Source organism: Pristiophorus japonicus, chromosome 11 (assembly GCF_044704955.1).
Source record: "Pristiophorus japonicus isolate sPriJap1 chromosome 11, sPriJap1.hap1, whole genome shotgun sequence".
In the NCBI taxonomy this organism is placed as follows: Eukaryota; Metazoa; Chordata; class Chondrichthyes; family Pristiophoridae; genus Pristiophorus; species Pristiophorus japonicus.
This window is the reverse complement of record NC_091987.1, coordinates 212990120-213004558: the sequence shown is the minus strand read 5'-3', so window position 1 is coordinate 213004558 and position 14439 is coordinate 212990120. Positions and strand designations below refer to the sequence as shown.

Genomic DNA, 14439 nt, shown 5'->3' with positions numbered 1-14439 from the left:
TGGGAAACCTGTTCTCCTGGGTTTGCCAACTGCCTCTTGTTTCAGGATGTTTAAAAACAAATTCAATAAAAATCATTCATTTAAAAATTGATTACATAGAAACATAGAAAATAGGTGCAGGAGTAGGCCATTCAGCCCTTCTAGCCTGCACTGCCATTCAATGAGTTCATGGCTGAACATGCAACTTCAGTACCCCCTTCCTGCTTTCTCGCCATACCCCTTGATCCCCCTAGTAGTAAGGACTTCATCTAACTCCCTTTTGAATATATTTAGTGAATTGGCCTGAACAACTTTCTGTGGTAGAGAATTCCACAGGTTCACCACTCTCTGGGTGAAGAAGTTTCTCCTCATCTCGGTCCTAAATGGCTTACCCCTTATCCTTAGACTGTGACCCCTGGTTCTGGACTTCCCCAACATTGGGAACATTCTTCCTGCATCTAACCTGTCTAACCCCATCAGAATTTTAAATGTTTCTATGAGGTCCCCTCTCATTCTTCTGAACTCCAGTGAATACAAGCCCAGTTGATCCAGTCTTTCTTGATAGGTCAGTCCCACCATCCCGGGAATCAGTCTGGTGAATCTTCGCTGCACTCCCTCAATAGCAAGAATGTCCTTCCTCAATGTAGGAGACCAAAACCGTACAAAAACTTACATAGAAACATAGAAAATAGGTGCAGGAGTAGGCCATTCGGCACTTCTAGCCTGCACCGCCATTCAATGAGTTCATGGCTGAACATGCAACTTCAGTACCCCATTCCTGCTTTCTCACCATACCCCTTGATTCCCCTAGTAGTAAGGACTTCATCTAACTCCTTTTTGAATATATTTAGTGAATTGGCCTCAACAACTTTCTGTGGTAGAGAATTCCACAGGTTCACCACTCTCTGGGTGAAGAAGTTCCTCCTCATCTCGGTCCTAAATGGCTTCCCCCTTATCCTTAGACTGTGTCCCCTTGTTCTGGACTTTCCCAACATTGGGAACATTCTTCCTGCATCTAACCTGTCTAACCCCGTCAGAATTTTAAACGTTTCTATGAGGTCCCCTCTCATTCTTCTGAACTCCAGTGAATACAAGCCCAGTTGATCCAGTCTTTCTTGATAGGTCAGTCCCGCCATCCCGGGAATCAGTCTGGTGAACCTTCGCTGCACTCCCTCAATAGCAAGAATGTCCTTCCTCAGGTTAGGAGACCAAAACTGTACACAATACTCCAGGTGTGGCCTCAATTGTAGCAACACCTCCCTGCCCTTGTACTCAAATCCCCTCGCTATGAAGGCCAACATGCCATTTGCTTTCTTAACCGCCTGCTGTACCTGCATGCCAACCTTCAATGACTGATGTACCATGACACCCAGGTCTCGTTGCACCTCCCCTTTTCCTAATCTGTCACCATTCAGATAATAGTCTGTCTCTCTGTTTTTACCACCAAAGTGGATAACCTCACATTTATCCACATTATACTTCATCTGCCATGCATTTGCCCACTCACCTAACCTATCCAAGTCGCTCTGCAGCCTCATAGCATCCTCCTCGCAGCTCACACTGCCACCCAACTTAGTTTCATCCGCAAATTTGGAGATACTACATTTAATCCCCTCGTCGAAATCATTAATGTACAGTGTAAACAGCTGGGGCCCCAGCACAGAACCTTGCGGTACCCCACTAGTCACTGCCTGCCATTCTGAAAAGTCCCCATTTACTCCTACTCTTTGCTTCCTGTCTGACAACCAGTTCTCAATCCATGTCAGCACACTACCCCCAATCCCATGTGCTTTAACTTTGCACATTAATCTCTTGTGTGGGACCTTGTCGAAAGCCTTCTGAAAGTCCAAATATACCACATCAACTGGTTCTCCCTTGTCCACTCTACTGGAAACAACCTCAAAAAATTCCAGAAGACTTGTCAAGCATGATTTCCCTTTCACAAATCCATGCTCACTTGGACCTATCATATTACCTCTTTCCAAATGCACTGCTATGACATCCTTAATAATTGATTCCATCATTTTACCCACTACCGATGTCAGGCTGACCGGTCTGTAATTCCCTGTTTTCTCTCTCCCTTTTTTAAAAAGTGGGGTTACATTGGCTACCCTCCACTCCATAGGAACTGATCCAGAGTCAATGGAATGTTGGAAAATGACTGTCAATGCATCCACTATTTCCAAGGCCACCTCCTTAAGTACTCTGGGATGCAGTCCATCAGGCCCTGGTGATTTATCGGCCTTCAATCCCATCAATTTCCCCAACACAATTTCCCGACTAATAAGGATTTCCCTCAGTTCCTCCTCCTTACTAGACACTCCGACCCCTTTTATATCCGGAAGGTTGTTTGTGTCCTCCTCAGTGAATACCGAACCAAAGTACTTGTTCAATTGGTCCGCCATTTCATTGTTCCCCGTTATGACTTCCCCTGATTCTGACTGCAGGGGACCTACGTTTGTCTTTACTAACCTTTTTCTCTTTACATATCTATAGAAACTTTTGCAATCCGTCTTAATGTTCCCTGCAAGTTTCTTCTCGTACTCCATTTTCCCTGCCCTAATCAAACCCTTTGTCCTCCTCTGCTGAGTTCTAAATTTCTCCCAGTCCCCGGGTTCGCTGCTATTTCTGGCCAATTTGTATGCCACTTCCTTGGCTTTAATGCTATCCCTGATTTCCCTTGATAGCCACGGTTGAGCCACCTTCCCTTTTTTTATTTTTACGACAGACAGGAATGTACAATTGTTGTAGTTCATCCATGCGGTCTCTAAATGTCTGCCATTGCCCATCCACAGTCAACCCCTTCAGTATCATTCGCCAATCTATCCTAGCCAATTCACGCCTCATACCTTCAAAGTTAGCCTTCTTTAAGTTCTGGACCATGGTCTCTGAATTAACTATTTCATTCTCCATCCTAATGCAGAATTCCACCATATTATGGTCACTCTTCCCCAAGGGGCCTCGCACAACGAGATTGCTAATTAATCCTCTCTCATTACACAACACCCAGTCTAAGATGGCCTCCCCCCATGTTGGTTCCTCGACATATTGGTCTAAAAAACCATCCCTTATGCACTCCAGGAAATCCTCCTCTACCGTATTGCTTCCAGTTTGGTTAGCCCAATCTATGTGCATATTAAAGTCACCCATTATAACTGCTGCACCTTTATTGCACGCACCCCTAATTTCATGTTTGATGCCCTCCCCAACATCACTACTACTGTTTGGAGGTCTGTACACAACTCCCACTAACGTTTTTTGTCCTTTGGTATTCTGCAGCTCTACCCATATAGATTCCACATCATCCAAGCTAATGTCCTTCCGAACTATTGCCTTAATTTGCTCCTTAACCAGCAATGCTACCCCACCTCCTTTTCCTTTTATTCTATCTTTCCTGAATGTTGAATACCCCTGGATGTTGAGTTCCCAGCCCTGATCATCCTGGAGCCACGTCTCCGTAATCCCAATCACATCATATTTGTTAACATCTATTTGCACAGTTAATTCATCCACTTTATTGCGGATACTCCTTGCATTAAGACACAAAGCCTTCAAGCTTGTTCTTTTAACACCCTTTGTCCTTTTAGAATTTTGCTGTACAGTGGCCCTTTTTGTTCTTTGCCTTGGGTTTCTCTGCCCTCCACTTTTCCTCATCTCCTTTCTGTCTTTTGCTTTTGCCTCCTTTTTGTTTCCCTCTGTCTCCCTGCATTGGTTCCCATCCCCCTGCCATATCAGTTTAAATCCTCCCCAACAGCACTAGCAAACACTCCCCCTAGGACATTGGTTCCGGTCCTGCCCAGGTGCAGACCGTCCGGTTTGTACTGCTCCCACCTCCCCCAGAACCGGTTCCAATGCCCCAGGAATTTGAATCCCTCCCTGCTGCACCACTGCTCAAGCCACGTATTCATCTGCGCTATCCTGCGATTCCTACTCTGACTAGCACGTGGCACTGGTAGCAATCCCGAGATTACTACTTTTGAGGTCCTACTTTTTAATTTAGCTCCTAGCTCCTTAAATTCGTTTTGTAGGATCTCATCCCTTTTTTTTACCTATGTCGTTGGTACCAATGTGCACCACGACAACTGGCTGTTCTCCCTCCCTTTTTAGAATGTCCTGCACCCGCTCCGAGACATCCTTGACCCTTGCACCAGGGAGGCAACATACCATCCTGGAGTCTCGGTTGCGGCCGCAGAAACGCCTATCTATTCCCCTCACCATTGAACCCCCAATCACTATTGCTCTCCCACTCTTTTTCCTGCCCTCCTGTGCAGCAGAGCCAGCCATGGTGCCATGAACTTGGCTGCTGCTGCCCTCCCCTGATGAGTCATCCCCCTCAACAGTACCCAAAGCAGTGTATCTGTTTTGCAGGGGGATGACCACAGGGGACTCCTGCACTACCTTCCTTGCACTGCTCTTCCTGTTGGTCTTCCATTCCCTATCTGGCTGTGGACCCTTTCCCTGCGGTACGACCAACTCGCTACACGTGATACTCACGTCATTCTCAGCATCGTGGATGCTCCAGAGTGAATCCACCCTCAGCTCCATCAGTACATAGTACTGATCAAAATTTTTAAAAGTAATGAATCTCTGATTAAAATTGTAATGTGCCAAATTTACCATCAATTTCATTAATAGTTAGAATTAACATGTTCTGTTAAGTTGACTATTTCATTTTGAATGAGATTCTGTTAAAACTTGATGCGTAGCCTAGTAATTTCTGAAAAAAATTCCCTTGTCATGTGTGTATCTGTTACTTTTTGCAGTTTGGCTCCGCAGTAAAACTTCCTGGTAGTGGAGGAGCAGTGATTGGTCTCTGTCTAGATCCTGACAACCTGGTATGTTGAAATAATTATCTGTGCATTGAGGTGGATCAATTGCTGGGGTTATGAGTTGAAAAAAAAATGAACTGAACTCACTTGTGTTTTGAGAAGCATTCAGAAGCAAGCATGCCTCACCAGCTTAAGGCAACAATTAAATGCCAATGGAATGAGGAGGCGTTTCAGTACATTGCATCAGCATAATCCGTTGACTACATTAGTTTTGCAACAAACTCCTAGCCAGCTATTGTTCTCTGTCCGTTATTACCCTGCTTTACTGAATATGTCTTTAAATTGAGTTTGATATATTAATGACGTGGGTTTCCATATTCTTTCTAGGTCGAGTTAAAGAAGGCTTTCCAGGAAGCTGGGTTTGTTATCTGCGATATTGTTCCGTATGATCCTTGAGTTTTATTCAAGAAATGAGAGATGAACATTTTTACTTTTTGATAATGATAGTATTAATTGTAAATAGCAATATTAGTAGAAAATGAACAAATGCAGTAATAAAATGATTCCTTTAAGGTTTGAATTAGAAAGATGAAGAAAACTACTATTATTGGTACAATTCTTTTAAATGCTATTAGTTCAGTGTTCTGGAAAATATTGTATCTTGCAATGAATTAGTACTCATAGCTGCCTGATGTGGAGTAATGTTCAGACAATGAGATGCGCAGCATGATAAGACCAGTACAGAGAGATGCACCATGATAAGACCAGTACACAATTTTCCAATTTCATAAAGGCCTGTAACAATTCACCAAATTGGTAAATTGTAGCAGGTACACTGTATTAGTACTGCCTCAAATTTTAAATACACTACGAAAACATACAGACAATAATGGATACATAAAATCAAGTTACAAAGCTATAATATAATGAACTTTAGATGAAAAACTGTAAAAATGGTTGAGTAATATCTTTAAACCTGGAGATAAGATGGCAGCCTTGAATTAAATATTTTTTAAAGCATAATTTATGTTGGTGACAACTGATTGACACACAGCATTCTCAATGCTGATTGTGATCAGCAAAGGTATTAATGCCCTCATGAAATCACCACTATAAAGTTACTTTTTAAAAATGACTTTGAAGTTGGCAGCTGCTACTTACTGTCTTCAGTATACACTATGTATATGATAGCTCACCATCGAATTTACTGGAGTTCTTTCACAAGTGCCAGCACTCCATTCACCCTGAACATAACCGGCATGAATGATTTATATTGCTACCATCCACTTGTTCTGTTGCTAATATCGCAGGTATTAGTGTTTGGTATTCCCAAATGCTGAATGCAAGATACTCCTGAATGCACCAGCCCGAACTTTTTCTGGTGTCTTTAATGGGAATGGGATAAGTACCCCAACTTCACATCATTACATTGATTTCAGTGTCGAGTCTATCGTTGAGGATGGTTATAGCACATTTATAAAAGAGATATTATGTGCGTATTGCTTTCATATATGATAATGTAAAATAGAAAGAGTTGCATATCTTTATTTTATGGTACTTGTTCTCTTGTGCATCACGATATCTGGTACAATTATGTTGAGGTGCCGATTGATGAATTTGTTTTTCTATGATGGAATTAACGATTTTTTAATTACATTAGAAAAAATATAACTATCTGTAACTTTTTACATAATCTGTCAAAAAGCTGTCTTGAGTTTTATTTCAAACTTGAAGTATCAGAATTTTAAATTGTACACCTCAATTATGATGCACAAATTTATGGATATTGAACGCTGAATCATAGAATGTGTACTGAATACATGTGTGAAATGTGTTGTTGTTTTTTTTATAGTCCATAGCAAATGGAAGAAGATATGTAATATATAAGAAATGTTTGAGCTTCCTTTCCCCAATGCACTGCTAAGGCAGGTACTGAAATGTACAACCGGGTAGGTCCCAGCTTCAATCCCCGTTCATAGAATCATAACATGATACAGCACACAAGGAGGCCATTCAGCCCATCATGCCTCCGCTGGCTCTTTGGCAACGCTATCCAAATAATCCCACTCACCTGCTCTTTACCGTTCCCTGTAATTGTTTTCCCTTTGCGTATTTATCCAGTTTTCTTTCGAAACGAAGTATTGAATTGTATCCACTACCCTTTCAGGCAGTGCATTCCAGATCACAACAGCATGTGTAAAAAAAACTTTCCTCATGTCGTCTCTGCTTCTTCTGCCAATTACTTTAAATCTGTATCCTCTCACCTGAACACCTCTAGCAAATCTCCTCTTAACCTTCTCTGCTCTAAAGAGGACAGACCCATCTTCTCCAATCTCTCCATATAACTGAAGTCCCGGATACCCTGGTACCATTCTAGTAAATCTCTTCTGTATCCTCTGCAAAGCCTTGTCATGCCCAGAATTGAACACAATACTCCAACTGAGTCCTAACCATTGTTTTATTTAACATAACTTCCTTGCTTTTGTACTCTATTCCTCTATTAATAAAGCTAAGGATCCCATATGCTTTTTTTTATCAGCATTCTCAACTTCTCCTGCTACCTTCAAAGATTTGTGTACATACACCCCAGTTGTGTCTCTTCCAGCACCACATTTAAAATTTATACCATTTAGTTCATATTAGCTCTCTACATTCCTCCCACCAAAATACATCACTTCACACTTCTCTGCTTTAAATTTTATCTGCCATGTGTCTGCCTGTTTTACCAGTCTGTCTGTATCCTTCTGAAGTCTGTTCCTATACTCCTCATTCTGTGCTGAGCTAGCGGGTGTCAGTCAGGCATTACAATTGCCCTCAATGTTCCTGCATTAGTGAAAATAAATATCTACCTCAGACTCCACTCTTAAAACTCTTGTGTTGAGGTTGTGATCATGGACTCAGCTACACTTCCCTGCCCGCTCTCCATAACCCCTTATCCCCTTATTGTTTAAGAAACTGTCTATTTCTGTTTAAAATTTATTCAATAACCCAGCTTCCACAGCTCTCTGAGGCAGCAACTCCACAGATTTATAACCCTCTGAGAGAAGAAATTTCTCAACTCAGTTTTAAATGGGTGGTCCCTTCTTCTAAGATCATGTCCACTCGTTCTAGTCTCCCCCGTCATTGGAAACATCCTCACTGCATCCACCTTGGCAAGCCCCTTCATAATCTTATATGTTTTGACAAGATCACCTCTCATTCTTCTGAACTCCAATGAGTCGAGGCCCAACCTACTCAACCTTTCCTCATAAGTCAACCCCCTCATCCCCGGAATCAACCGAGTGAACCTTCTCTGAACTGCCTCCAAAGCAAGTATATCCTTTCGTAAATATGGAAATCAAAACTGCACGCAATATTCCAGGTGTGGCCTCACTAATACCTTGTATAGTTGTAGCAAGACGTCCCTGCTTTTATAACTTCATCCCCTTTGCAATAAAGGCCAAGATACCATTGGCCTTCCTGATCACTCGCTGTACCTGCATACTATCCTTTTGTGTTTCATGCACAAGTGCCCCCAGGTCCCGCTGTTCAGCGGCACCTTGCAATCTTTCTCCATTTTAAATAATAACTTGCTGTTTGATTGTTTTTCACCAACAGTGGCGTCGCAATAACTTGACATTGCAGCCACGCTGCACCAATGGAGTGACTATGGACAACCTGTCCAATCTGGACCATGGATGAAGTCACAATGATTATTGATAGCTCATTGTGTTATCGACACTGCTCAATTTATAGTTTGGGGTTCAGACTTGGGCATTAGTGGTTGGGCCAGACTGGGTTATGTTACAGAGATCGGGAGGGGCGAGGCCAGAGAGGGACTTGAAAACCAGGATGAGAATTTTGAAATCGAGGCGTTGCTGGACTGAACGCCAATGTAGGTCAGCGCGGGGGTGGGGGATGGGTGAACAGGCAGCACTGCTACATAATGTTTTTCAAGTGAATCAGTAAAGGTTATATACGAGAAACAGAAAGAGGATAAAATATGGCACACAAAAACATACAGATTAATCCCCATAACAAATACAAGGTGTTTGCTGTGACACATGCCATTACCAGGGAATGCCATATCCAAGATGGCGCCGGCTGCAGCGACGGCGAAGGTGGTGTCCTTCCCGCGGACAGCGAGTTCTCGAGCCGGGGCGGGGTTTTATCGGCACGCATGCGTGCTGTCCTGCCCTGGCGCGCGCGGTAGGGGCGTGGTTTAAGCTTTACGCATGCGTGCTGCCCGGTCCTTGCGCGCGGTCGGGGCGTTGCTTTAAACTTTACGCATGCGTGCTGCCGTGCTTTTGCGCGCGGGGGTGGCAGTTAGCTTTGAATTTCCGCTCGCGAAGTGGGTGGCTGGCCGTGCGGGTGGTGCCGGCGAGCTCCCGCCCGCCCGCCTTTAGGCGCCATTCGCCTCTCGCCTCTCGCCAGCCGGAGAAAGCCTCCCGACTCTGAGGCAAGCTGAGGAAAAGAAGCGCTGCGATTGTCGTTTGGGAAACGGGACCTTGGGCAAGTTGAAAATAACTGCAAGCAAAAAAAAAAACCAAAATCTGAACCAAATGTGTACAGAGCTTTGACGCTCAATGTAAGCTCGAGGGTCAGCATCTCATCTTTCCTTTAGGCTCTGCACAGCCACAGAAATCTAGACTGACACTCCAGCGCAGTGCCGAGGGAGTGCCGCACTGTCGGAGGGGCAGTGCCGAGGGAGCGCCGCACTGTCGGAGGGGCAGTGCCGAGGGAGCGCCGCACTGTCGGAGGGGCAGTGCCGAGGGAGCGCCGCACTGTCGGAGGGGCAGTACCGAGGGAGCGCCGCACTGTCGGAGGGGCGGTACCGAGGGAGCGCCGCACTGTCGGAGGGGCAGTGCCGAGGGAGCGCCACACTGTCGGAGGGGCGGTACCGAGGGAGCGCCGCACTGTCGGAGGGGCGGTACCGAGGGAGTACCGCACTGTCGGAGGGGCAGTACTGAGGGAGTGCCGCACTGTCGGAGGGGCAGTACTGAGGGAGTGCCGCACCGTCGGAGGGGCAGTACTGAGGGAGTGCCGCACTGTCGGAGGGGCGGTACTGAGGGAGTGCCGCACTGTCGGAGGGGCGGTACTGAGGGAGTGCCGCACTGTCGGAGGGGCGGTACTGAGGGAGTACCGCACTGTCGGAGGGGCGGTACTGAGGGAGTGCCGCACAGTCGGAGGGGCAGTACCGAGGGAGTGCTGCACTGTCGGAGGTGCCATCTTTCGGATGAGATATTCAACCTCTTGGGTGGATGTAAAAGATCCCATGGCCATTATTTAGAAGAAGAGCAGGGGAGTTATCCCTGGGGTCAATGTTCTCCCTCAATGAACATAAAAAAACAGATGATCTGGTCATTATCAAATTGCTGTTTGTGGGAGCTTGCTGTGTGCAGTTTGGCTGCCACATTTCCACAACAGTGACTACACTCCAAAAGTACTTCATTGGCTGCTGTCTGTCAATGAAAGTTATTGGAGAAACCTTCTGCCTCTTTAAGACAGAAATGTGAAACATGTTTTTATTTCAGGCAATTAAGCCCCAGTTCTGCGAAGCTTCACACCGCTTAAAGAACCCCGAACTCTCCTTGTATGAATTGTAAAATTGGCAGGAGTAATGAGGCAGTGATATAAGCATGCATGTGCTTATTAAATTAAAATCCCACACTGAAACCTCATGACTTCTGGCAAGACTCTGGGTACTTGGCCAAATAATGTACATAATTGCTCAAAGGCCTCAGCAGCTTTGGATGAAATCCAATTTTTTTTTAAGCTGGGGTTATTGCTTAATTTCTGCACTGAACATCTTGCATTGATTTCCTTGTTCTGCAACACTTTAATTTGACTTGATCAGTCTTTCCTGGGGTCTAAGCAATTGTTGCTGGGTCATGGAGGGAAATCTTCAGGTTCAATGAAATCTCAGGTGGTATAGTCATGTCGTTGATTTTGTTATCATCATCATAGGCAGTCCCTTGGAATCGAGGAAGACTTGCTTCCACTCTTCGCATGAGTTCTGAGGTGACTGAACAGTCCAATACGAGAACCACAGTCTTTGTCACAGGTGGGGCAGACAGTGGTTGAAGAAAAGGGTGGGTGGGGAGTCTGGTTTGCCGCATGCTCCTTCCGCTGCCTGCGCTTGATTTCTGAATGCTCTCGGCGACAAGACTCGAGGTGCTTAGCGCCCTCCCGGATGCACTTCCTCCACTTAGGGCAGTCTTTGGCCAGGGACTCTCAGGTATCAGTGGGGATGTTGCACTTTATCAGGGAGGCTGTGAGGGTGTCCTTGCAACGTTTCCGCTGCCCACCTTTGGCTCGTTTGCCGTGGACGAGTTCCGAGTAGAGCGCTTGCTTTGGGTGTTTCGTGTCTGGCATGCGAACTATGTGACCTGCCTAGCGGAGCTGATCGAGTGGTCAGTACTTCAATGCTGGGGATGTTGGCCTGGACAAGGACGCTAACGTTGGTGTGTCTGTCCTCCCAGGAGATTTGTAGGATCTTGCGGAGACATCGTTGGTGGTATTTCTCCAGCGACATAAGGTGTCTACTGTACATGGTCCACGTCTCAGCCATATAGGAGGGTGGGTATTACTACAGCCCTGTAGACCATGAGTTTGGTGACAGTTTTGAGTGCCTGGTCTTGAAACACTTTTCCTCAGGCGGCCGAAGGCTGCACTGGCGCACTGGAGGCGGTGTTGGATTTCGTCGTCGATGCCTGCTCTTGTTGATAGGAGGCTCCTGAGATATGGGAAATGGTCCACGTTGTCCAGGTTAATGCCCTCAGGGAATCTAGGGATGGCATTTTACAGTACTGTGCAAATGTCCACATCCCAAAAACAAGTAAGAAAAAATAACTCAAAACCCAAGGATCTCTGTGTACAGACCATGCCACTCCTACCAATTGCATGAGAGGAGATGTGTCTGCTGCCTCGGCTTCATTGCAGAGAGTGGGGCAACTATGTCATCTTATGTGGCGTGAACCTCAAAGAATGCCAGTTATTGCCATATCTCTTAAGGTTACCAGAGAGTAGCAATCAGCTTCTATGCCACAGAATTTCTCCAAACCACTGTAGGGGACAACTGCCAGGTAAGCCAGTCTGTAGTTTGTACCTGCAAAGAAAAAACTGACTGATACCAGGGGAAGCACTGCTACCACTCTCACAATAGAAAGTAGGCACCAATTGGAGAGGACGCAGAACTTTTACAATCTGACAAGGTTCCCAAGAGTTTAGGGCCATGTGGCATCAAGGCTTCACATTAACCCGAGTATATACAGTGTGTGAAAGCACCATTTACTGTGTCACTGAGCTATTCACATGATGAATACACCAATCTTTCTAATCCCAAAGGTGTGCTAAATATACAAGGCTTACTTGGGATAGCAGTAGGATGTTTCCATTAGCTTCATTACCCTAGCCTGAGGAAATGGAATAAAGGTCATCAAGGCTTCCCACTCCTACTTAGAATTCAACATGTTCTCGATGGAAGTAAGTTGGTTGGAGACAAAACTTTGAAATTTTACAACCAACAATAAACTAAGCAGAAAGTTAGGTTCTAAGCATTTAAAATGCAAATATCAGGTATTGCTTTTACTCCTGGAATAGTAATAAATTTTTTTCATGAGTTTAGAGTCAGATGTCAGCTGTTCCAGTCAACATTACTGAGACTAAAGGAACAAAGCGTAGAAAAGAAATGGAGGTATGTATATGGCAATATCATGTAACGGTCACTTAAAGGGATAGATTTTTGCCTGTAACGCTCTGGTGTGAAATATTGGATGGCGAGGATCTCCCAAATGATTTCTGTTCCATTAATTGAAGCCATATCGGGCAGGTTCTTTTCTAAGCATCCGATCCTCTCGTCTCAGTGTTCCTCTCTGTCGTCTCGCTAACAAATACTTTACACCCAGCTAGTACAGACAAAAGTCTACCCCATTGACTTTTGCTTTAGCTATAATTAAAGTAGTCTATTAAATATACATTTCCAATCAAGCAGAATAGGCGATTGATATAACTGAATGTCATAGTTCAACTCTTTGCAGTTCATTCACCTTTATGGCAATTGATCATTTTTACTAGGTACTGTGCACCTCCATTATTCAATTTAATTTACATAGTATTTTCACTTTTACATATAATTCATCTCTCAAATATTATTGAGGACCAAAACTTGTATACCTCAGATAAATCCTTGCAAATGTAATCAATATTCTGCAGTCACATTCTAATGTCCTACTTCATGATAGTGATGCTTTACTTACTGCAAGGAGTAAGGCCCAAAGACTACTGGAATCACGAGCAATGCTACTTCGAGATTTTTGATGGTGATATTATCAGCTACTTTGCAACATAGAAAGTAGGTGCAGGAGTAGGCCATTCGGCCCTTCGAGCCTGCACCACCATTCAATAAGATCATGGCTGATCATTCACCTCAGTACCCCTTTCCTGCTTTCTCTCCATACCTCTTGATCCCTTTAGCTGTAAAGGCCACATCTAACTCCCTTTTGAATACATCTAACGAACTGGCCTCAATAACTTTCTGCAGTAGAAAATTCTACATGCTCACAACTCTGAGTGAAGAAGTTTCTCCTCATCTCGGTCCTAAGTGGCTTACCCCTTATCCTTAAACTGGTTCTGGACTTCCCCAACATCGGGAACATTCTTCCTGCATCTAACCTGTCCAACCCTAACCCTAAATGCAGTGGAAGAAAAAAAACTGCATTTGTATAGCATATCAAAAAATCTGTCATTACTATCTTTGCATTGTTGACCCAAAGTGATTAAAAAGTGGAAAGTTCTTGATGTATGGTGCAGAATTCAAGAGTATGGTGTGTCTTTGCGTCTTTTACATCACAGAATGAATATTCTGAAATAGCTGTTCAAATGAAAAGACACGTGGCCTTGGCTTCTGCTTCAGATGGAGGAGGGTTCTCTTGTAATCCAGGATCAGTGGATAAAATCCTGCAAGGTAATGCAGCAACATGTGTAAACCTTTACTGAACATTATTTTTAAACAAGTCAAATTTATACTAGCTCTTTTTGAATGTAGCTGGATTACCTCACATTTCTTCTGATACGTTTATTCTTAAAATCTAAAGAGATGAAAATGTTAGGGGCAGATTTTTTTAAGCCTGCTCAAAATTCATAGAAGTATATCTTTCACATTTCACAATTACATTGTTCCAAATGCTTGCAGCATTATTGGCATGGCCATAACGATGTAAGAGCAAACAAATTATAAGGTAACCTAGATATTGGATATGTTACACTTGATTGTGAGGTGGGAATTGCAAGTTCCTGACCTGGGACAGCAATTTTTGAAATTATTTTACAGCTTCTATACCGATTTTGGGTTTTTCTGATTGTTTTTCCTTAGGTTCAGCATCACTGGCCACTCCTAAAAGCAGACTGCATGTTATCTACAGCAAAAGTGTGCCTTTTGCAGCTCAATACAGTCCTTACCGCTTACACCATCCATGCTTATCACGAGCAGCTGCCTATATCAGGCAAATGCCGCTAACTATTTGCCATTACCATAGGAGTCAATTACAAAGGTGTCACTTATAATGTATTAAGCTGACATGTATGTACTTTTGGAATCACTGGCCACCAGATGGCGTCATTGTTGGAGGCCATTGGGCTGCACGCACATGTGTGCAGCCCAAATATAAAAGGCCAGCCATTTTGTATATTAGTCACTTTGGGCCTTAATAAA

General features: G+C 44.1%; 2 protein-coding genes across 3 annotated transcripts in view; both read left to right on the top strand.

The window, feature by feature from the left end:
- gkup (glucuronokinase with putative uridyl pyrophosphorylase) overlaps positions 1-6447 on the top strand; it is an 82299-nt gene extending 75852 nt beyond the window's left edge. For both annotated transcript variants that reach the window (XM_070894501.1, XM_070894500.1), the window contains 2 exons: positions 4743-4814; positions 5136-6447. In XM_070894501.1, the coding sequence (XP_070750602.1) occupies positions 4743-4814; positions 5136-5204 (141 nt within the window). In that variant the 3' untranslated portion in view covers positions 5205-6447. The remainder of the gene's footprint in view (positions 1-4742; positions 4815-5135) is intronic.
- A 2552-nt stretch (positions 6448-8999) lies between these two features.
- Positions 9000-14439, top strand: part of LOC139276467 (carotenoid-cleaving dioxygenase, mitochondrial-like) — a 79420-nt gene continuing 73980 nt past the window's right edge. The window contains exons 1-5 of the mRNA XM_070894499.1: positions 9000-9315; positions 10695-10791; positions 12075-12212; positions 12355-12423; positions 13581-13692. Of these exons, the coding sequence (XP_070750600.1) occupies positions 12198-12212; positions 12355-12423; positions 13581-13692 (196 nt within the window). The 5' untranslated portion in view covers positions 9000-9315; positions 10695-10791; positions 12075-12197. The remainder of the gene's footprint in view (positions 9316-10694; positions 10792-12074; positions 12213-12354; positions 12424-13580; positions 13693-14439) is intronic.